General features: G+C 43.2%; 1 protein-coding gene across 1 annotated transcript; it reads right to left on the reverse strand.

Moving 5' to 3' along the window:
• Positions 1–5,097: 5,097 nt before the first annotated feature.
• On the reverse strand, positions 5,098–24,586 carry LOC115176603 (calbindin-like). The gene is made up of 11 exons (XM_029736705.1): positions 24,378–24,586; positions 23,817–23,893; positions 18,878–18,952; positions 15,281–15,361; positions 15,088–15,144; positions 8,764–8,841; positions 8,562–8,617; positions 8,413–8,452; positions 8,240–8,293; positions 6,895–6,966; positions 5,098–6,090 (listed from the first exon to the last, which is right to left on the reverse strand). Exons 1-11 carry the CDS (start codon positions 24,454–24,456, stop codon positions 5,959–5,961), a joined length of 801 nt encoding a protein of 266 aa, XP_029592565.1. The 5' UTR covers positions 24,457–24,586; the 3' UTR covers positions 5,098–5,958.
• Positions 24,587–25,000: the final 414 nt, after the last annotated feature.

Genomic DNA, 25,000 nt, shown 5'->3' on the forward strand with positions numbered 1-25,000 from the left:
AATGCTATTCATTGCTGTTAAGTGATTGTCTTGTGCTCTGTGTGTACAATACGTGAGCTTTACATGGATTTGTCTGTATGGAGTATGTTGAATAAAAGACAGGAGACATTTTATATCTCTGACGCATTCTTATAAAATTCTCCGCCACCTAATGTGACAGAGCGTTAGATGGATTGACACTATTCATTCCCTCCCAAGCTGCTCTATCATTATTTTAGTTACTCTGACAAATCAATAGTCTAAACGCTGACATAGGCTTGTATGGATCTAATACACTGCTAAGCTGTTATAAATACATCATCGAAATAAGATGTTCTTGGTCAGAAGTGGGATTTGTAGCAAGTTGAAAAGCTTGTCGAATGCATAATCATTGATGAACCGTTTAAATTCTTCGTAAAATGTGTTTTAATATGCTTTGATGTAATCACTGATGTGCCAAGGCTTCATTGGTGAAAGTAAAAGGATGGAAACACAGCCTTCACGCATCGTCACATACCGATCGGTTACCTCAAGGAAGGACGTGATGCATTTTGACAACCTTGGAATTGGGCCTAAGCCTTTAATCGGTGCACCATACGTGACGCTAAATGAAAATGTCGCCAAACGTGAAGAAGCCCGTGTCTCATTGTCAGGCATAGCGGGGAACTGTCTTACTGTGATGTGTAGGCATTGTGCCAGTGAGATACTCTACACCCCACTCCCTCCCATCTCTATTGGTATTGTGCAAGTCACACTGTTATCTTTCATACTCTCCATTTCCTCCCTGTTCTACTTTCCCCTCCTTCTTTACCTCCTTTAACTCTTTCCCTTTCATTCCTCTTCCCCCTGTCTGTCTGAACCCCCCCACTCGCCCTTACATTTTCTATTTTCCTCCCTTCCTCTATTCAAAGCCTTCTCTTACAGTTGGAGCGTGGTGGATTGTCAGGTCATATTTTCTCTGTTCCGCCACCAGACCTTGTCCTCCCCCACTGAACAGAGGGTGCTTGACTGTGTCTGATGCCATAGGACAAGCACCAAACAACCACAACGGAGGAAACGTCCTTTCAATCCAACACAAAGCACCAGTTCACTGACCCTCCTGCTAAAGCTGTGTGTACGTGTCTCACAGTGTTGGAATATCTCCAGGATCAACACTATTACTCTGATTGTGGTGTCAGCAACACGTAGCTGAGAAAATGAAATGTGGTGGGGTTTTATTTACCTATCCTATGAGGTTTGTAGAAATGTCCAATTGAAAAAAACGACAATTTAATTGGGTTATTCCTATGTCATCTTTAATTGTGTTGAACCATTGTCCAATTTGTTTGTAGAATCTCCATTGACCATGCTTTTAAGGTCAGGGGTATGCCTGTTCTGTGTCGAGGGGAAACAGGCATCAATGTATAGAGTGGAACAGTACCTTGCTTTGATTAAGTACAATTAGCTCTCCCATAATGCAGCGTGTTCCCCTCTTCCTACTTCATACCCCTACCCTTTCGTGTCCCAGAGGTCCATTAGGCACAAACACACAGACACACACTTCACACCTGCTACATTTAACCTTTATTTAACTAGGCGAGAACATATTGCAGCTCAACTCAGATAAGCCGTCGCTATACATTCACTAACTCAGAGAGAGATGCCAGCAGCTGCCCAATTAGGAGATCAAATCATCCTGCTGTCTAAACTCTCTCTGCGTAGTGGATGGGGGACAGAGCACTGAGCAATGCCTCCACTCAATGCTGTCTGTCATAAAGTAGCGGTTAACTTTTGACCTTCAAGTGCTCCTATGCCTACAGAAAGCTCCTGTCCTGGAACCAGACTGTTTCTGCATTCAGCAACGCTGCATTGTTGCAACGACAAGTTGGCCAAATCAGAAACAGATTGGCACACAGGTTAATGAAGTTCCACATGAAGTGTCCTCACCTCCTCCTGTAAGCACATCCCTCCAGTGCTGTTCAACCTCCACTGGCTCCCAATATGCTAACGCATTGACTTTAAAATCCTGGTTCACATCTACCAAGCTAGCCACAACTCTGGAGCCAGGTACCCGTCTGACCTCATTCTACCCCACACACACCCTTCGCTCCTCCAGGTCCGTCTCCGTTCAGCATCCCCAATGCAGACAAACATTTATGGGTGACAGGGTCTTTCAGTTTTGCGGCTCCTCGACTGTGGAACTTCCAGTCAATATCAGGGCTGTAGAGTCTCTGGCTTCGTTTAAGGCCCAGCTTTATTGTGCTGTTCAGAATAGCTTTCAAATACCTATGTTAATTCTGTTCTCCTGTCCACCAGATCTGACGACACCTGTATATAGCTTATATATATATATACACTGCTCAAAAAAATAAAGGGAACACTTAAACAACACAATGTAACTCCAAGTCAATCACACTTCTGTGAAATCAAACTGTCCACTTAGGAAGCAACACTGATTGACAATAAATTTCACATGCTGTTGTGCAAATGGGATAGACAACAGATGGAAATTATAGGCAATTAGCAAGACACCCCCAATAAAGGAGTGGTTCTGCAGGTGGTGACCACAGACCACTTCTCAGTTCCTATGCTTCCTGGCTGATGTTTTGGTCACTTTTGAATGCTGGCGGTGCTTTCACTCTAGTGGTAGCATGAGACGGAGTCTACAACCCACACAAGTGGCTCAGGTAGTGCAGCTCATCCAGGATGGCACATCAATGCGAGCTGTGGCAAGAAGGTTTGCTGTGTCTGTCAGCGTAGTGTCCAGAGCATGGGGGTGCTACCAGGAGACAGGCCAGTACATCAGGAGACGTGGAGGAGGCCATAGGAGGGCAACAACCCAGCAGCAGGACCGCTACCTCCGCCTTTGTGCAAGGAGGAGCAGGAGGAGCCCTGCAAAATGACCTCCAGCAGGCCACAAATGTGCATGTGTCTGCTCAAACGGTCAGAAACAGACTCCATGAGGGTGGTATGAGGGCCCGACGTCCACAGGCGGGGGTTGTGCTTACAGCCCAACACCGTGTAGGACGTTTGGCATTTGCCAGAGAACACAAAGACTGGCAAATTCGCCACTGGCGCCCTGTGCTCTTCACAGATGAAAGCAGGTTCACACTGAGCACATGTGACAGACGTGACAGAGTCTGGAGACGCCGTGGAGAACGTTCTGCTGCCTGCAACATCCTCCAGCATGACCGGTTTGGCGGTGGGTCAGTCATGGTGTGGGGTGGCATTTCTTTGGGGGGCCGCACAGCCCTCCATGTGCTCGCCAGAGGTAGCCTGACTGCCATTAGGTACCGAGATGAGATCCTCAGACCCCTTGTGAGACCATATGCTGGTGCGGTTGGCCCTGGGTTCCTCCTAATGCAAGACAATGCTAGACCTCATGTGGCTGGAGTGTGTCAGCAGTTCCTGCAAGAGGAAGGCATTGATGCTATGGACTGGCCCGCCCGTTCCCCAGACCTAAATCCAATTGAGCACATCTGGGACATCATGTCTCGCTCCATCCACCAACGCCACGTTGCACCACAGACTGTCCAGGAGTTGGCGGATGCTTTAGTCCAGGTCTGGGAGGAGATCCCTCAGGAGACCATCCACCACCTCATCAGGAGCATGCCCAGGCGTTGTAGGGAGGTCATACAGGCACGTGGAGGCCACACACACTACTGAGCCTCATTTTGACTTGTTTTAAGGACATTACATCAAAGTTGGATCAGCCTGTAGTGTGGTTTTCCACTTTAATTTTGAGTGTGACTCCAAATCCAGACCTCCATGGGTTGATAAATTGGATTTCCATTGATTATTTTTGTATGATTTTGTTGTCAGCACATTCAACTATGCAAAGAAAAAAGTATTTAATAAGATTATTTCATTCATTCAGATCTAGGATGTGTAATTTTAGTGTTCCCTTTATTTTTTTGAGCAGTGTATATCACACACACACACTGAGTATACCAAACATTAGGAACACCTTCCTAATATTAAGTTGCAACTTGCACCCCTCTCTTTAACCATGAGAACAGCCTCATTCGTCGGGGCATGAACTCTACAAGGTATGCTGGCCCATGTTGACTCCAATGCTTCCCACAGTTGTGTCAAGTAGGCTGGATGTCCTTTGGGTGGTGGACCATTCTTTATACACATATAACTGTTGAGTGTGAAAAATCCAGCAGCGTTGCAGTTATTGACACAAACTGGTGCGCCTGGCACCTACTAACATACCCTGTTCAAAGGCACTTAAATCTTTTGTCTTGCCCATTCTCCCTCTGAATGGCACATACACAATTCATGTCTCGAGGATTACAAATCCTTCTTTAACCTGTCTCCTCCCTTCATCTACACTGATTGAAGTGGATTTAACAAGTGACATCAATAAGGGATCATAGCTTTCCCCTGCAGTCATCTGGTCAATCTATGTCATGGAAAGAGTTTGGAAATGTTTATCTCACTGGTCACTCCCAAAGCCAATTCATCATTCGGCCTCCTTTCCTTCCAGTTCTCTGTTGCCAATGACTGGAACGAACTGCAAAAATCACTGAAGCTGGAGACTCATATCTCCCTTACTAGCTTTAAGCACCAGCTGTCAGAGCAGCTCACGAATCACTGCACCTGTACATAGCCAATCCAACTACCTCATCCCCATACTGTATTTATTTATTTATCTTGGTCCTTTGCACCCCAGTATCTCTACTTGCACATTCATCTTCTGCACATCTACCATTCCAGTGTTTAATTGCTATATTGTGATTACTTCGCCACCATGGCCTATTTATTGCCTTAACTCCCTTATCTTACCTCATTTGCACTCAGTGTATATATACTTTTTTTTTTAAATTATACTGTATTATTGACTGTATGTTTTGTTTATTCCATGTGTAACTCTGTGTTGTTGTTGTATATGTCGAACTGCTATGCTTTATCTTGGCCAGGTCGCAGTTGCAAATGAGAACTTGTTCTCAACTAGCCTACCTGGTTAAATAAAGGTGAAATAGAAAATAAATAAAAAAGAGCAGGTGTTAACATTTTGTTATTTTCTTTCTTTTCAAATTAAATGTATTATTATTTAGTTTCATCCATATCATTCTTGACATTGTCAATTCCCCCCTTCGTCAGTCAAGTAGGAACACAGTGATGCACACAGTTGGGGTGTAAGGTAGTTGTTGAATTTAGTTTTTATTACATCTTACACAGTGTTTCTGGTGCCCAGCATGGTGGGGCATGGCATTGTTTACAGTGCAAAAAAAGGTCCATGTAGCACATCAGAGACTGGCACCATCGTTATACACAGGGCAGGTCAGGGGTCACAGGGGTTAGGCTACACAACTCTGAGATATGTGCTTGTCCATTCAGTAGTACCTCCACACAAGGCTAGCCTTCAGCAACTAACATGCACTGCAAAACGATATATAGCTTAAAATGGTCTCACATCACGGAGCTGTTCTTCCGCTATTTTCATTATGTTTTGTTTCCATGCACAACATTACAGAAACATTTTAGTAACGTATTGCTTAGGCTAATGGAGGGATATAATTCTAATAGTATAAGTTATTGTTACTAGTAGTTTGACTACTTGGTGTAGAGATATTAATTAACAATACGGTAAACATTGTTGTCATTGGTCAGTAGGGGACACACCCTCTCTTTCAGCCAATGAGAGGCTACAGTCCTGGAGTATGTAGTATAGAGAGGACAAAGTACAGGGACTTTCAATGGTGGTATCAATCTCATTGTTACAAAAATCTGTACATTTACAAAGAGTATAGAAACAAAAGGTTTGAAAAGTATGTGACACACTATGTCTCTGATAATGTGCCCTAGCTACGCACACACTGTCACTGGCAAATTGACAGATGTCTTGAAAGAAAAGCAAAAACTGAAACAAAAATACACCCTACATCCTTGGAGTTTCAAGCGACAGTATCTTTTAAACACTTCATGAGTGAGGGGAAGGGAGGCGGGTTGGAAGGGGGTGGGGGGGTGTGGTTAGGGGGAAAGGGGAGTGGTTTATAAGGGGGCTGGGTCTGAAATGTCCTCAGCACAGAGCACCAGCGCTAGCTCTGTCCTGTACAGCTTGCCCCCGTCTGATAGCGCCATAATGGCGGTCTTATATGTGGGGATTTTGTTGACTTCCAGCACCTGTCGGAGACAAGAAACAGATGAAGATATCCAACTTGTCATTTTCTTCCCTTGACTTTTACAGATTTGACATTGACCCTACTTTTTCATTTCAAAATCCCCTGCGGCTTTGAGATGGTCGCTGGCCCAAAGCTTAGCTCATAAAGATGACACAAAATATTTGCACTAAAAAAGAGGAGTAGGCTCTACATGCAGGTCACATATGGCTTTGATATATTGACATCCAGAATTTTTTTTTAAAGTCAGCTGCGAGAGTGCGAGAGAGAGAGTGCGAGAGAGAGAAAGAGTCAAAGAGAGCGACAGAGAGAGAGCGAGAGAGAGAGTGAGAGCGCAAGAGAGAGACAGAGAGAGAGAGAGAGAGATGGATATCTGTCCAGTTCTAAGCATGCTCTTATGAGTTTGTTTGAAAAGGTACTGTGATTGTCCTCAGGCCAATCATATCACCACAGGCAACAAACGAGGCCCTCTGTGATATTTGAAGTCTCAAGATTTGTTTGGACTGTTCAGACCTAGATTCAATCAGACCAGCAAAAGCTGACACCTGCATAGCTGGTGTTTTAGCGGTGTGGGTTTATTACTAATTCGACTTGGCGCATCCAGTGGCACTGTCCGTGAGAAGTATAACGCTGGGAGCCGCTTGCTGATTTGATAGTTCCAACGCTATTACACCTCAGACATCGCCTAAATAAAAACAATGAGACTGCTATGCAGTTCTTCTCGATTATTGCGGGTGAAGGCGGAACTGATTGAATCTTGCCCTTAGTCTCCGCTCTTCTCCATCAATTAAACAGAATGGAAACCCACCTTCTTGTTCTTCTCACACAAATCTTTGAGGAGGGCATCCAGCTCATTCTCATCCATATAGCCATTCTCATCCTGAGAGAGAGACAGAGAGAGAGAGAGAGAGAAAAGGACAGAGAGAAAGACAGCAAGAGAGGGAGAAAGACAGAGAGAGACACACAAGAAACACAATGTCACACCATTTAGCCCGCCTGTGGGTTTGGTTTGGTATGCAGTGTGAACATGATGCCACGCTACATCTCAGAAGCCTGATCTCAGTAAACAAACAATACAATAGGCCTAATGAACAGATGTATATATTTGAACAGCCTGTTCATGGGCCCTTCTGATATTTGCTCATATTTTCTATTCATGAATTTGAACTGTTTGTTTTTGGTCATCTGTGTACTTACTGGCTTGTGTGCCCTGAAAGCAATATTATAACCACATCACTGATACCTTTACAAGGATATCCCTATCCACTTTAGGGGAGTTCTCTGTGTGTCCAAATCCATTCAGAGCAATAGAAATACTGTACCACAGAGTCTAGCAATCAATGCTCTGTGTTGGCAACAAGAGCGCCATCATCAGTAACCATTCTAAAATTCTCAATCTTTAAACCAGGTTCTACTGTATGGTCGAAGACTAAAACAAATGTAAAAGCATGATCAGCCAGCCACTCAGATTAATTGTCCTGTAATGCTCTACAGGCAAACTAAATAATGTGTTGTCATTTTCTGCCCCACCTCCCTGCCTCCTTGTCTGTTTGTCTGTCTGCCCGCCTCCCTGTCTGTTTGCCTGTCAGCCTCCCTGCCTGCCAGCCTGCCTGCCCGCCTTCCTGCCTGCCTACGCAACATGAACCTGCCAGTCAATATGGATCGCAGGCGCTGCCACGGGAGAGAAGGAATGGGCCGACCTGCCGACCTACTCCAGGGACAGTCATACATTATAGGGGGAGAGAGGACAGAGGGAGAGGGTGGGGAAAATGGGGATGGGGAAGAGAGACAGTGCGAGAGAGCAAGAGAGGAAGAGTGAGAGAGAGAGAGAGAGAGAGAGAGAGAGGAAGAGTGATGGGGACAGGGGGGGCCATGTACTGTATCCATTGTGCATACAAATAAGGGCAATAGGAAGAGAAATGGGTAGATAGACAGGGAAAGGACGAGAGCAAGAAAGAAAGGAGAAATAGATAAAGAGGATAAGAGATAAAGATTGAGGGAGTGCATCCCTGGAGAGCAGCAATTGCCTAGACTAGCACTGTCTGAAGCACTTTCTGTCCTTGTTCATACTGTGTCTTGAGATGCATTGAAACATTCAGTGATTCTTATTTTTTTGAGAGGGTTCATAATGACAATGTATTATTGGAATGTACCTGATCGTATAACTCAAAGATCTTGTTGAACTCTCTCCTCACCATCTTCACATTCTGTGACAGAAAGACAGGAGAGAGAGGGGGAGGAAAATAGAGGGAGAGGAGACAATTGAGTCAAGGTCAATCTGATTTTCCGATTCCCTCTTGGATTTACTCTGGGAATAACCACCAACCTGAAACTTAAGTAGAAAGTTCTCCTCGTCCGGTAGCAGCCTGTTAAAAAAACACACACATTGGAAGAACTGTGTTCAGGTGATATACAGCACGATGTGTTGACAGATATATCATTCATATCACACAGGACAAAACTTCATTAGCAGACCTCGCCATTTCTGCCAAACACAACTTCCCATCGTGGTTTGAGTCGAATATTTTGAGCTGGAAGAGAAAAAAAAATAAACGAATTAAATCTCTACAAAACAGAAAATGAAGGACTATACTGTACGGAGCTATTTGTTGTAGCCATTTAGCTACACTGTTCTCAAAGTTGTTGCTGAGGCTAGCTGTATAAACTATATTCTTACTGTGGTATGTGTATACTCGTCTAACTTCTTTTCGTCATATGGTTTCTTAGCCTTCTGAAGAAGATCTTTCAAAAAGTTCTGGAAATGAAGCAAAAGCAGCAAGATCAGTTTGACAACAACGCATGCTATAGCAGACACGTTTTAAATGCAATGCTGTCCGGGAGGTACAGTCAGGTCCCAAAATATTGGCACCCTTGATAAAGATGAGCAAAAAAGACTTTATAAAATAAATAATACAAATACTGAGCTACGGTGCCTTCATAAAGTATTCATACCCCTTGACTTATTCCACATTTTGTTGTGTTATAGCCTGAATTCAAAATGGATTAAATTGAGAAACGTTCTCACCCTTCTAAACACAATACCCCATAACGACAAGGTGAAAACGTGTTTTTAGAAAGTTTTGCAAATTTATTGAAAATGAAATACACAAATAACTAATTGACATAAATATTAACAACCTTTTGCTATGTTAATCTAAATTGAGCTCAGGTGCATCCAATTTCCTTTGATCGTCCTTGAGATGTCGCTACAACTTGATTGGAGTACACCCGTGGCCAATTCAGTTGTTTGGACATGATTTAGAAAGAACCACACCTGTCTATATAAGGTCCCACAGTTAACAGTGCATGTCAGAGCAGAAACTATACCATGAAGTCCAAGGAACTGTCTGTAGATCTCTGAGCTATAATTGTGATGAGGCATATATCTGGGGAAGGGTATAAAACAATTTCTAAAGTGTTGAAAGTTTCCAAGAGCACAGTGGTCTCCATCATTGGGAAATTGAAAAAATATGGAACTACCCAGACTCTGCCTAGAGCTGGCCGTCTGACCAAACTGACCAACCGGACAAGAAGTACCTTAGTCAGGGAGATGACCAATAAATCAATGGCCATGACAGAACTACAGAGTTTTTTGGCTGAGATGGGAGAACCTGCCAGAAGGACAACAGTCTCTGCAGCACTTCACCAATCTGGGCTTTATGGTAGAGTGGCCAGACGGAAGCCATTCCTGAGAAAAATACACATGACAACGCTTGGAGTTTGCCAAAAGCCACATGAAAGACTCTGATTGAATCCCATTGAAAATCTGTGGAAAGACTTGAAGATTGCTGTTAGCCCCTTCTAATTTAACAGAGCTTGAGAAAATCTGCAAGGAAGAATGGGAGAAAATCTCCAAATCCAGATGTGCAAAGCTGATACAGACGACTCAAAGCTGTCATCACCGCCAAAGGTGCTTCTACAAAGTATTGACTCGGGGTGTGAATACTTATGTAAATTAGATATTTCTGTATTTAATTTTCAATAAATTTGCAAAAATGGCAAAACATTATCACTTTGTCATTATGGGGTGTTGTGTGTAGATGGGTGAGGGAAAGAAATCTATGTAATACATTTTGAATTCAGGCTGTAACCCCCCCTTTGGCATTTTTCCTATTTTGTTGACTTACAACCTGGAATGAAAATATATTTTTTTAGGGGTTTGTATCATTTGATTTACACAACATGCCTACCACTTTGAAGATGCAACATATTTTTATTGTGAAACAAACAAGGAATAAGAGAAACAGAAAACTTGAGCGTGCATAACTATTCACCCCCAAAGTCAATACTTTGTAGAGCCACCTTTTCAGCAATTTCAGCTGCAAGTCTCTTGGGGTATGTCTCTATAAGCTTGGCACATCTAGCCACTGGGATTTTTGCCCATTCTTTAAGGCAAAACTGCTCCAGCTCCTTCAAGTTGGATGGGTTCCACTGGTGTACAGCAATCTATAAGTCATACCACAGATTCTCAATTGGATTGAGGTCTGGGCTTTGACTAGGCCAATCCAAGACATTTAAATGTTTCCCCTTAAACCACTTCAGTGTTGCTTTAGCAGTATGCTTAGGGTCATTGTTGTGCTGGAAGGTGAACCTCCCAGTCTCAGTCTCAAATCTATGGAAGACTGAAACAGGTTTCCCTCAAGAATTTCCCTGTATTTAGCACCCTCCATCATTCCTTTAATTCTGACCAGTTTCCTAGTCCCTGCCAATGAAAAACATCCCCACAGCATGATGCTGCCATGATGCTGCTGGTGATGAGAGGTGTTGGGTTTGCGCCAGACATAGCGTTTTCCTTGATGGCCAAAAAGCTACATTTTTGTCTCATCTGACCAGAGTACCTTCTTCCATATGTTTGGGGAGTCTCCGTTTGGCGAACACCAAATGTGTTTGCTTATTTCTTTCTTTAAGCAATGGCTTTTTTTCTGGCCACACTTCCGTAAAGCCCAGCTCTGTGGAGTGTATGGCTTAAAGTGGTCCAATGGACAGATTCTCCAGTCTCCACTGTGGAGCTTTGCAGCTCCTTCAGGGTTATCTTTGGTCTTTTTGTTGCCTCTCTGATTAATGCCTGGTCCGTGAGTTTTGGTGGGCAGCCCTCTCTTGGCAGGTTTGTTGTGGTGCCATATTCTTTCCATTTTTGAATAATGGATTTAATGGTGCTCCGTCAGATGTTCAAAGTTACGGATATTTTTTTATAACCCAACCCTGATCTGTACTTCTCCACAACTTTATCCCTGACCTGTTTGGAGAGCTCCTTGACCTTCATGGTGCTGCTTGCTTGGTTGTGCCCCTTGCTTGTTGGTGTTGCAGACTCTGGGGCCTTTCAGAACAGGTGTATATGTACTGAGATCATATGACAGATCATGTGACATTTAGATTGCACACAGGCGGACTTTATTTAACTAATTATGTGACTTCTGAAGGTAATTGGTTGCACCAGATCTTATTTAGGGTCTTCATAGGAAAGGGGGTGAATACATATGCATGCACCATTTTTCCGTTTTTACAATTTTTTTATTTTTTAAACAAGTAATTGTTTTCATTTTACTTCACCAAATTGGACTATTTTGTGTATGTCCATTCCATGAAATCCAAATAAAAATCTATTTCAATTACAGGTTGTATTGCAACAAAATAAGAAAAACGCCAAGGGGGATGAATACTTTTGCAAGGCACTGTATATTGTACGCTCAACATAAACTGAAAAATGTAATTATTTTATACTAATACAGTTGCTCAGAGAGAGATTTTGTTTAACAAGTAATACTTTTTTTCACAAGAAGATACGGGTCAAAATGATTGGCACCCCTGTTTTCAATACCTCACCTTGAGAGGATAATGGTACTGAGCCTTTTTCAAAAATGTTTTATGGATTGGAGAACACATTGGAAAGCATCTTAGACCCTTTCTTCATACAGATCCATGATATCCTTCATCTGTCCGTATGGACCTCTTCAATTCAAACCAAAGGTTTTGAATGGGGTTCAAGTCCGGAGACTGAGACGGCCATTGCAAAATGTACATTTTTGTGGTCAACTAACCATTTCTTTGTGGATTTTGATGTGTGCTTGGGGTTATTGTCTTGCTGGAAGATCCACTTGTGGCCAAGTTTCAGCCTCCTGGCAGACACAACCAGGTTTTTGGCTAAAATGTCCTGCTACTGGGTAAAGTTCATGATGACATTAAGGGTCCCAGGACCAGTGGAAGCAAAATAGCCCAATAACATCAAAGATCCACCTGCATATTTTACAGTAGGTATGGGGATTTTTTGTGCATATTCATATTTTTTGCGACGTCAAACCCACCACTGGCGTGAGTGGCCAAAGAGCTCTATTTTCATGTCATCAGATAAATGTTAACACCTGGAGTTTGCAATTTTTTTTGTTCCAGGTAAAACTCTTTTAGGTTCCATATAGAACCAAAAGGGTTCTACTTGGAACCAAAAAGGGTTATTCAAAGGGTTATCCTATGGAGAGCCAAATAACCCTTTTAGGTTCTAGATAGAGTGTATAGCTCAATATTTGTATTTATTTTATACAGAATATTTTCTCATCTTTATCAAGGATGCCAATAATTTTGGACCTGACTATATGACACAGAGTACAACTAAATTCTTAAATGGTTTGTGTTTTCTAAATCATTCAGTTTCATGCATACTGAAAAAAAACCCTGCTAACTATGATACACTTTCCAAACGACCTCTTAGGTCTTGCAGTAAAGTGCTTGGCTGTTGACAGTGTCATCGTTATCAAAACACTCACGGGCAAAGCTAACCCTGTCTTTTAACTATTAATTTAGGTTATTGAGGTTTGAAGGAGGTTTGTGGTGTGTATCTGTGTGGAAGGGGGTCTTGGTGCCTATGTGTACCTGATGGTTCAAGGTAATGAAAATACATTATAATACATGTGGGTGCGTATTGGCATGCATACTAATGTGAAGACATGATTCAGTTAATAAAGAGTTTGAGCACGACTCGGTGTGAAATATACTCTAGGTTGTCTGATCTCTGACCCCACATTAACCTCGGACCCCTAGAACCTCAAGCATACGTCTGGAATTCTGATCCTCCTTTCTTATCACTCAGAGTGCACATCAATCCAACTTAATTATTCCACAACTTCCTTGACACTACTTTAGGGAAGGTCATAGCCAACGTACAGTACCAGTCAAAAGTTTGGACACACCTACTCATTCCAGGGTTTTTCTTTATTTTTTTACTATGTTCTATATTGTAGAATAATAGTGAAGACATCAAAACTATGAAATAACACATATGGAATGGTGTAGTAACCAAAAAAGTGTTAAACAAATCAAAATATATTTTATATTTGAGATTCTTCAAAGTAGTCACCCTTTGCCTTGATGGCAACGTTGCACACTCTTGGCGTTCTCTCAACAAGCTTCATGAGGTAGTCACCTGGAATGCATTTCAATGAACAGGTGTGCCTTGTTAAAAGTTAATTTGTGGAATTTCTTTCCTTCTTAATGCGTTTGAGCCAATCAGTTGTGTTGTGACATGGTAGGGTTGGTATACAGAAGATAACCAAATTTGGAAAAAGACCAAGTCCATACTATGGCAAGAACAGCTCAAATCAGCAAAGAGTCCATCATTACTTTAAGACATGAATGTCAATCAATCCGGAAAATTTCAAGAACTTTGAAAGTTTCTTCAAGTGCAGTCGCAAAAACCATCAAGCACTATGATGAAAATGTCTCTCATGAGGACAACCACAGGAAAGGAAGACCCAGCGTTACCTCTGCTGCAGAGGATAAGTTCATTAGAGTTACCAGCCTCAGAAATCGGTAATTAACTGCAACTCAGATTGCTTCACAGACTTCAAGTAACAGACACATCTCAACATCAACTGTTCAGAGGAGACTGCGTGAATCAGGCCTTCATGATCAAATTGCTGCAAAGAAACCACTACTAAAGGACACCAATAAGAAGAAGAGACTTGCTTTGGGCCAAGAAACACAAGCAATGGACATTAGACCGGTGGAAATCTGTCCTTTGGTCTGATGTGTCCAAATGTAAGATTTTTGGTTTCAACCGCCATGTCTTTGTGAGATGCGGAGTAGGTGAACGGATGATCTCCACATGTGTGGTTCCCACCGTGAAGCATGGAGGAGGTGGTGGGTGTGATGGTGTGGGGGTGCTTTGCTGGTGACACGGTCAATGATTTATTTAGAATTCAAGGCACACTAAACCAGCATGGCTACCACAGCATTCTGCAGCGATAAGCCATGCCATCTGGTTTGCGCTTAGTGGGACTATCATTTGGTTTTCAAAAGGACAATGAACTAAAACACACAACCAGGCTGTGTAAGGGCTATTTGACCAAGAAGGAGAGTGATGGAGTGCTGCATCAGATAACCTGGCCTCCACAATCACCTGACCTCAACCCAATTGAGATGGTTTGGGATGAGTTGGACCGCAGAGTGAAGGAAAAGCAGCCAACAAGTGCTCAGCATATGTGGGAACTCCTTCAAGACGATTGGAAAAGCATTCCAGGTGACTACCCCATGAAGCTGGTTGAGAAAATGCCAATAGTGTGCAAAGCTATCATCAAGACAAAGAGTGGCTACTTTGAAGAATCTAAAATATATTTAGATTTTTTAAACACTTTTTTGGTTACTACATGATTCCATATGTGTTATTTCATAGTTTTGATGTCTTCACTATTATTCTACAATGTAGAAAATAGTACAAATAAAGAAAAACCCTTGAATGAATAGGTGTGTACAAACTTTTGACTGGTACTGTACCTGAGTGAAACTTTGGTGTACGGTTAAGAAAAACAAAACTCCCCCGGGATTCCTACAAAATGCTCAATTACCAAAATGATTTACAAATAAAAGGGATTTCAAGTTACAGTCCAAATGAGCATTGACCTCAGAGGCTCCTTATGAGCCTATATCCCCATAATGAAATAGAGAGGACAGTGAGACAGTTCATCTGGACACAAATTGGGAGGCACTACACACACCGGCAGGCATTGCTCACCTTCAGCTCATCTGCTTCAATGTAGCCACTATGGTCTGCATCATAACATCTCCAAGCCTGGAATGAGACAATGAGTGAAAGAGGGGTTGTATCATCAATGAGGAGAGAATAATTCAATCAGTTAAAAACGATGTTTATGTCATGAGTCACTTGAAAACATTTAAATAGATAATCTTGGTTATAAGAAAAATACCTGCATAAATTCCGCACAAGACTTCAACTGTTGCCGGAAAAATAACAAGAAGTTCTCCTCTGTGGGCAATATTTGTACTAGCTGTGACACAGAGAAAAGAGGAAAATATATAAGAGATCACACAGTATTGTCCTGAAACATGGTTACATTGGTTGAACATCCCATTTATTTTGAACAGTTGATCAGTGGCAAACAATGACACCCAATGACAGTTTAGCCACCACCCACTGGCCACAGATGTCATTTAAATGTCTAGTTTCGATTTACATTTGGTTGAGTTGTCAACTAACAAGAATTCAACGTGAAATCAACAAAAAAAATTCACTATGTCATTGGATTTAGGTTAATGTTGGGTGAAAAAAAGACTAAATTCTCTTGTTGATTACTTTTTGCAAATCCAATCAGTTTTTCACGTTGATTCAACGCCATCATTGTGGCGTACCGCGGACAAGCCACCAGGGGGAGTCTCGTCGAGGCCTGGTGACAGACAGAGGGGCTGATTGCTCACCAGCCATACTGGGCTCATAAAGCTGCCAGGAGGGCAGCACATGGGAGGGTTGCTACCGGACAGGGCAAGTCTGAGAACGTGGTCAGACCAGAGTTGACGTTTACGCAGTATCAACGGAGGATGACGACATCAAGACCTACCTCTGCACGTTTGAACGGACAACACTCCGGGAAGGTTGGCCCAAGGTGAAGGGGGCGAGTCTGCTGGCCCCGTTCCTGTCCGGAGACGTCCAAAAGGCATATTATGAACTCAACACTGAATAGGCGGCTAACTACGACTGTCTCAAGAGGGAGGTACTCAGCCGCTACGGGTACAGCCTGGCCCGTCGGGCCCAACTAGTACACGACTGGAGGTTTGTGGCCAAAGCTTCCCCCACGAGCACAGATGAGCGACCTACTGTGCATCACCAGGCCCTGCTGAAGGGAATGCAGGCCAAGTCTGTCGGAGGGGACAGAAGGATGACCCCACCACCGTACTCCCCAATCTGACAGTCAGCTGGGCTAAAGGACTGCAGACCTGTGGAGAGACAGCCGGGGGAGAGTCGACCCGCTACTAACACACCCCAGCTGGATGAAGACCAAAGGAGGTGTTTTGAGTGTGGCGCCTCGCATGGAATTGCCCGGGTCAAGAGGAGTCAATGCCATCAGCGGGCCCTGGAGATTAGTCAGGCCATGCGGTAAACTATGTCACCTCATGTTGGGCCCACAGTGAACCACCAGTACCCATGGTACCGGTGAAAGTCAACGGTCACGACACACACGCTCTGTTGGATTCCGGGAGTGTGGTAACACTGTGTCCGTCTCCTGTGTCCACGGCGACACCAAGCGTTATTCGACCAGGCAGGCCACCATCGTGATGCCACAAGGGAGCTGCCAGATGGTGGAGGGTGTCGTACCTGAGTTTCCGGTATCCCTCCTCGTGGGATGAGATTGTTCGCTGTTCGAAGCACTGTGGAGGCACGAGCTGGGAACAAGAGTATGAGCTGGTGACTGATGAGAGAGGGGATGGACCGTCACCTGCGTGGCCCGGAAGCAAGCGGTTGCCAACACTGTGTCTACAGACCCGAAGTTGGGGGTCCGAGGGGGTGCCAGAACCAATCTCACCTGGTGAACAACCGGAGGAGGAGCCCATGCTGCCCCTCTTCAATTTCCAGTGGGAGGATCCGAACTTCAAAGTGCCCCAGGCCTCTACTGGGTTTTCCCCTTTTGAACTCCTCTACGGAGGAGACCAAGCGGCCTACTGGATCTCGCCATGGAGGTGTGGGAAGCCTAGCCGACCCACTTACGCAGTGTGGTGGAACACGTAGAGAAGATGAGGGAGCGGATGACAGGCATATGGCCAGTGGTAAGGGAACATATGGCAACGGCCCAGTGCGCCCAAGCCAAGGTCTAAAATCGGGGTACCCAGCCCCGAGAGTTCAATGTGGGTGAGAAGGTGCTAGTTTTAATCCCTACCGCAGAAAGTAATGTTCCTGACAACATGGCACGGACCGTACGAGGTGACAGAGAAGCTGGGACCTGTAAATTACCGCGTACGGCAGCCAGGGAGACAGAAACACCAACAGATTTACCACATGAACCTATTGAAGAGGTGACACGTGATGACAGCCTTGGCCGTGTTGTGGTCAAAACCCGGGACGTCGACGGGACCAGTGGTGGTCTCGAGCAATGCGGACCTCGAACCTGCCCAGAAGCAAGCACTCCAGGAGCTCATCGATCGGAACACCGCCGTGTTTTCCAAGGGTGGACGAGCTCATCGACCGGTTGGGAAAGGTCTAGTACATCAGCATCCTGGACCTGACCAAGGGATATTGGCAGATACCCTTGGCAGCCTCCTCCTGGGAAAAGACAGCATTCTCGACACCGGACAGCTCATACCAATACCGGGTCCTCTCGTTCGGTCTCCATGGAGCCCCACCCACGTTCCAGCGCCTGGTGGACCGAGTCCTCCGACCCCACCAACAGTACGCAGCGGCCTATTTGGATGACATCATCATCCACAGCCAAGGTTGGGAAGAACACCTGATGCGCCTCTAGGCGATACTGGATGTGCTCATGCAGGCCGGATTGGCAGTGAATCCCAAGAAATGCAAGCTGTGGTTCGAAGAGGTGAAGTACCTGGGATATTTGATCGGACATGGGAACGTCAAACCCAAGGAGAGGAAGGTCCAGGCGGTTTGTGACTGGCCCATTCCCCAAGGCACAGGTCAAGTCCTTCCTGGTGCTGGCGGGATACTATAGCTGGTTAATCCCCAACTTTGCGGCTATAGCCCTTATCAATCTGACCAGCTCCCGCCTTCCAAAAACAGTGAAGTGGTCGGATGAAGCCGAAGCGGCGTTCAGGTGCCTGAAGAAAGCCCTGTGCTCTCATCCGATTCTCGTGACGTGCGATTTCCAGGTACCGATGCTGGTGCAGCCGGATACCTGCGACACGGGACTAGGGGCCGTCCTGTCCCAGGTACATGATGGGGAGGAACACCCCATCATGTACATAACCCGGAAGTTGATACCCTGTGAAAATAAGTACTTGATTGTCGAGAAAGAGTGTCTAGCGGTGAAGTGGGCGCTAGACACTCTTAAGTATTACCTATTGGGCACCCACTTCACCCTGGTCACGGACCATGATCCCCTGGTCTGGATGGCCAGGGGAAAGGACACCAACGATCGAGTCACCAGGTGATTCTTGTGTGGCGTACAGAGGACAAAACCATCAGGGGGAGACTCGTCAAGGCCTGGTGACAGACAGAGTCTACATCACGCGACGGTGGCTCCCTCTGCTAGATGTGCCAGGTCTCAACGGGTCCTCCGGCCAGGACTAATTGGGGCTGATTGAGCCTGGTGCATTTGTGTACAGCTGAATGATCCTGTCTGTCAGCTAAAGCTTCAGAGTATCCATCTATAGCAGAGATATGAATCCCCTTGACCCTGCACGGCTAAATTGACTGTCTTTAAAAATTATATTTGAACACCTTTCATAGAGGGAGAAGCCCCCTCTAAACCTGGCAGTGTTTCAAGATCCGGTGTCCCTGAAAGTGCCAAATTCTAGGTGGGTCTTAACCTACTGCATCATGAGTTTGTGTAGACTCTCACCTCAACAATTCCAATTTTGGCATCTGTATTTTTCTCATATTCCTGTACAAAAGCCTTCATTTGGTCTGTAAGCTCCTATGAGAGAGAGAAAATTACATTGTCAATTAATTGCAGTAGCTTTTGCCTTGAAGAATAACATACACATCTCAACATATAAACATATAATTAGTTAACAACGAAACTAAATAGGGATTCACACATCCTTATAACAAGTAATTATGTTTTATGCAGGGAAGATTTTAGTTGTTTGAAATACAAGCACTGATAACATGAGGGCTCAGTAATCTGCTCAATTATCTAGAAAGGCTATTTAGTAGGTACCTGGTGCCGTGAAAGACCTTGTATACCTTGTGTCCTCACAAACACCATTTAACATGCCAAGCAGACGGCCATGTTATCCAATCTGAATTAGATTAGGAGCGAGTGTTGTAATCTTCACCCATCAGAGCACAATTCTAATAGTTTTGACACAGGTCAGTCCATGTCACTGCACACATACAGATGGCCAAGTGATGCATTGATTATGCATGTACAGAGGGGCCCAACCAGCTCTCAAAGTCTCACGTCAGAATTAGACATTGATCCATGTTTCTCAAATGGCAAATTTCGAAGTTGTTCCAAATGTAAAGTTTCAAAGTGTTTAAGGTTAAGTTTAGGCATTAACTGAATTTTTATGGTTAGGGTTAAGTTCAGGCATTTATTCAAAATTCTTAAGGTTAGGCATCAACTGCATCAACTGAATGGCATCAACTGAATGGTTAAGGTAAGGGTTAAGGTTTGGGATAGGTTTAAAACAAAATATAAAAAATGACATTCTATCGCTAGATTAAAACTTGCAACCTTTCGAATCAGATGCTTACGCCCATCTGCCATTTCCGTTCACAACGCCCTAGCAAAACCGAAACCTACTTGAAGGTAACAGCTCTCACTGTTGCCCCTAGAGGCCGGTTCCACGTCATCTTCCCACGTCCTCAGACAATGGACGTTGAATACTGACTTGTATCACAGTTGACCTGGCTGCACAGCCAGCCAGCTACTGATGTAATGCCTGGTGTGGAGGGATAGAGATCTCCACTGACACATTCAGTGTAACTGATTCGAGTTGACGAGGCACTGATACTGTCAGGTACTTTCATAGAAGCATATGAAGTGCCTCTAGAGAATGCTAAAATAAGTTATAATAGAAGATGCTTAAAGGTCCAATGCAGCCATTTTTATCTCAATATCAAATTATTTATGGGTAACAACTAGCTTACTGTGATTGTTTTCCATTAAAATTGTCAAAAAGAAACAAAAACAGCTTCTTAGCAATTTTCACAGTATTATTACAACCTCACAGTGTGGAAATATATATAAAACATAAGTAAATCACGTTTTTGACTACACACTGGGCCTTTAAAGGCAGCCATTTTAGGTTGTCTATGTTGGGACTGGGAAGTGTTACACGTGACAATGTGATACTATAGATACTGTATGATGTGCAACACTTAAAGGGTAAAACTTATCTGCTACATGGCCTTGCAGTAAGCCTGTTGAAGTGGGCTTTATTGCATGCATAGTTAATTGCGTTCTTGTGTTGCATACTTGTATAAGGTATAAATTAGGCATTAAGCTGCAAATTAAGCATTTCTGTAAAAGATGGACATGGCCTTTACTATGATCACTCACTCCCATTGTGTCGATGGTAAAAGTAAATGAGTTGTAAGATAGGTGTAAAAAAAAAAATAGATTACATTTGATATCCAAGGATAAAATATCAATATTAGTGTATCTTACACCTCGACCACGCCTATACCATCATTGCGCAAAATGGTACGCAGCATCATCTGGATATGTGTTCAACAAAAGTTCAACATTCACCTTCTACTACCATTTCTGTCAAGCCGTCTACGCATACAGTTTAATGCATACGTTCGATAAATCCAACGTATGCACCACACAGAACGCACTGCAACTGCCTCTGCAACGCAATGCTGCAAGGCAAACTCAGTGTTCCATTGGAAATGAATGTACTTCTGCTGTACCAAAATGCAATGACGCTATCGGTGTGATCGATGCGTTAGTACTATATGTTTTTATGAGAACATCAAAGTACCTGACTAATGTCTGTTTTATAGAGCCTTTCTATAATAGGAATATAAACACAGTAGGACTCAGATTTTTACATTTGCATTTCATCTCCAAAACGCAATCAATAAAAGCAATGCATTGCTTCAAGAACAATGTGAACCATATCCTGAGATGCTATAAATAAATATCTGCAAATCCCAGTGTCACACCAGCACTGACCAAATATGTTCCAAATATACGACCATTATCATTTCATAATTTTCCTTTCAGAGAAACTGGCACAAGAGGTTAACTCTAGTGAAGAAGATCACCTTGCATTCTCACTGGAGAACAAGTGTACAGGTAGAAAGTAGGCATTACGTAGCAACATGTAGAAAGTAGGCAATATTCTAACATTGGCCTTGTCTTTCGGGGTAAAATGATTATGTTGCATGAAAGGAAGATGTACTACAAGTGAGCTCTTCTTCTAGTCCATGTGTGTCCACTGTGTAGCTGCATGGCGGCCATCTTTGGAAGCCATCTTTATTGCTGTATGACATAATCAAAATCATGTCCACTATCCAACATCAAGTGACTCTGCAAATGTTAAAGTGCATGTTTGATTGAATTCAATGGAATTTCTAAGTAAGAGGACCCTGAGCCAATCTACACACTGCATGCGCTATGCAGTCAAAACCAATCATTGATCTCTGTATTGATTTCTCTGGTGATGATGCCCATGCAAAATGTGGAAACCATCTTTGGCATCTCTCTGCATAAGGTGGTGTCAGATATGCTAATACCGCCAATCCTACTTCAAATTGCACTTCAATAGTGTTTTCTCACTGGCCATTGATTTGGCAGTTGTAAATGGGCACTTAATTTGATGGTAAATGCTGCGATTTTCCATAATCAACTCCCCAACGTGCTCTATCCCAATAGAGTAAATCAAAAGGTGTTTTCAGTGTCTGGCAAAAGTTGAGCCATTACTCCTTTTTAAAGATCTGGGATTGAGTGCCAAATGACTTGCTCTACAGAGGCTTGGCTAATTGCTTGTACACAGAATGGGAAATAAGTGTTTAACCTTTCCCAAATGCAAAGTAGGAAAGTGCACTGCAGTGCTGTTTGTCACTGAGCAATGGGTGACTCAATCCAATTCAGACCCCAAAACGCTGAGTAGAGACACAAATAAACATAGTGTCAAATAACAAGGTCAGAATGGGAAACAGAATTCAGTTTCCCAAACTGCTTTTTCCCCATCTGGGCTTACAGTTGAGCAAGATGGAATTGTGGGAAATACATCCATCAACCCATCAATCTGACGCAACAGGAATATGGGGTTGTTCCATAAGTCGTTCAGGCATGGAAAGACATATGAAATATTGGTAGACCAGACATGTACTTGACACCTCATAACTAGTCATAACGTATTAATCAATGTCAATTGACCTTTCGCTAAGCTCCGCCCCAGAATTCTGGGCAACTAATCACAGCACTCCAATGGATAGCAACTGTCTCGAGTACTACACCTCAGAGAAGCTCATGTTTGAAACCACATAAAAGTCAGTGAGGGCAGTGAGAAACCCTGAGTTTTCTTTAAAAAAAGACATGTTTCAAATGGCTAAATAATGGAATAGTGCACCAGGGGTACTTCTGATTCCAGAACCTGTTTATGGAGTATTTTTAGAATCCAAAATTATACTTTAGTTACATTGTGTGCTAGTTCATCTGGTTAGCTATTTCTCAGGCTCATTGACCACCAAACGTTGCTAACGCTAGCAAGCCTGCCACTAAATATAACTTGTTTTCTCAAAATGTATGTTAGCTAGCTAAGTTAGCCATGTTATTAATACAACTCCAATCTGCTGTCGACATCAGGAAATAATTTGAGAGCACTAGTTAGCTCCAAAAGAGGTTAGTACGCTTTGACTGAGCCATAGATTCATTGGCTAGCTATAAGGATTAACAGGTTTCAGTGAAGCAATTGTAATGACAGTCCACTACAACATACCAGAGAGTTTCTTGATTAGCAAGGGGTAGTCAGTGTATAATTTCATTGTGTATGAAAAACACAGTTTGAGATCATTGTGAGGGGATTTCGCCAGTGGTTAGAAGGGGGAATTGTGCTTCCAGGGAAAATGTTGTCCAGTTTCACAATATCATGACAGTACTTTAAAATGGAAGCTCAGTGAAGCATTACATGAAATGCACCATTTCCATCTCTTGAGAAAACCCTATGTTCATTGAACCAAAAAGAAATCTAAAATATGCATTTAGTCTCTTCTGTAAATGAAATGTTGTCAATGACATGCCCTGTACTGCATTTTATAATCAAACCTTTTGATTATTCTAGTAAAAAAAACATTAAAGATGACAGATTATTATTACACAGCAAATGGCACTATTATGAGTGATGAGGATGTTGGCAAGACAACATTATGTCACTGCTGAAACAGACACAAAACGTATAGGGTGTGCACATAATACCAACATCAGGGGTAAAACTGCTTGTGCCCGTAATATCTGGTGCACTGAGTTTTCTTTCTCCCCACCCCACTTACCCCAATCTCTCTCTCTCTCTCTCTCTCTCTCTCTCTCTCTCTCTCTCTCACACACACACACACATTCACACACACACGATGTTTTAACTTGAAAGCATCCAACTGTGGCACCACCAGTAGCCTAATAAACCACCCATTTGTTTCATAATGTCTATATGTCTAGCTTACTGTATGACCTACCTGATGAAGGTAATTCGATTGAGGGTCACACCTAATGCATTTAAAAACTAGATACAGTTCAGTTTGAGAAGACAATTCGTTTTCAGGCCGACTCCCAATACATTCAAGTTTTAAAGTTTAAAAAGTTTAAAATAATTCAGTTTACTTACAAGTCCTGCCTGTTTTCGAGCTTGCTGAAGTTCTTTTATAAAACTCTGCAACTCCTTCCCTTCAATATATCCATTACCTGCAAGAAGTAAGCACGAAATCAATCAAAGACATGCGTAAAGTAGCCTACATTAAATTAAAGAACATTACGCACAGGATCAAATCCATCATTTGCCGTTTCATGAAAGCTGTATGACTGAATCATACTTTGACGGGATCATATTTTTAGTGCCTAAACCTATCACAATATTATAATCATATTTTCCAGTCATTTATAGTTTTGTAAATATTGATCATTTCGCTATAAAATGGTGGTTAATGGTTCTAAATCAATTATTTGTCAATCCAATTTGTTTGGATAAAGTTGAGAGAACAAATGACCCGCAAATATCAGTCTTGACAGCTAAATCGATTTTTCAATAAATATAGGCTACTACATATTTTCGAAAACCCGCTAAAAAGCGCAAATGGTCCATGAGGGTCTTTGGCGCAACACTTCCCAAAAATCCTTTTACTTCAGTGCCATCTCCATGAATAATCCACAATCTTAAGGAATAAGTTACCATCGTTATCATAATGGTGAAAAATATCCAGGAACTGTGATGCAGAGATCTCTACTCCTTGCAGGTACGCGTTTGCCATGTCTCGGGTTAGGTTTGGGGACCGGAGCGCGTACCAGATAGCTGCACTGGCCGAGGATCTGCAATGAATTGGACGCTTTGATCAGTCGGTGCCCGGTATTTAAAGGGAGCACTATCACGCTAATCTTTAACTGTCGCCCCTCCCGACGTTGGGAAACTAGCCAAACGCGCAAGTCACCTCCTCTCTTCCCGCCGCAGGAATAGAGCGTGCTCAGCAGCACGTTGACGCGCGCCAGGGGGCACGGGGACGTGAGATCCATTTAAATGAGCACCCGCTCTTCTTGCTTTTCATTTCCCCCTCCAGATCAACGCTCTATCCGACAAAAGTGTAGAAGTTGTTCAACCAAAAACTATCTCAACCCCCCCCCCACCCCCCCCCACACACTCTTCTTTATTCTGGCATTTAAGGGCCATCCAAGGGCTCTATATGAAATAAAACACATAAGTGGATTATGGAGTAGCAAAATACTTATGCAAAGTTACATAATCTTCAAAATTAGAAGAAAGGACAGAAAGGATGCTTTGAAATGTGAATTGCTGGCTTG

The sequence above is a fragment of the Salmo trutta genome, chromosome 37 (genome assembly GCF_901001165.1).
Source record: "Salmo trutta chromosome 37, fSalTru1.1, whole genome shotgun sequence".
NCBI classification, from domain to species: Eukaryota; Metazoa; Chordata; class Actinopteri; order Salmoniformes; family Salmonidae; genus Salmo; species Salmo trutta.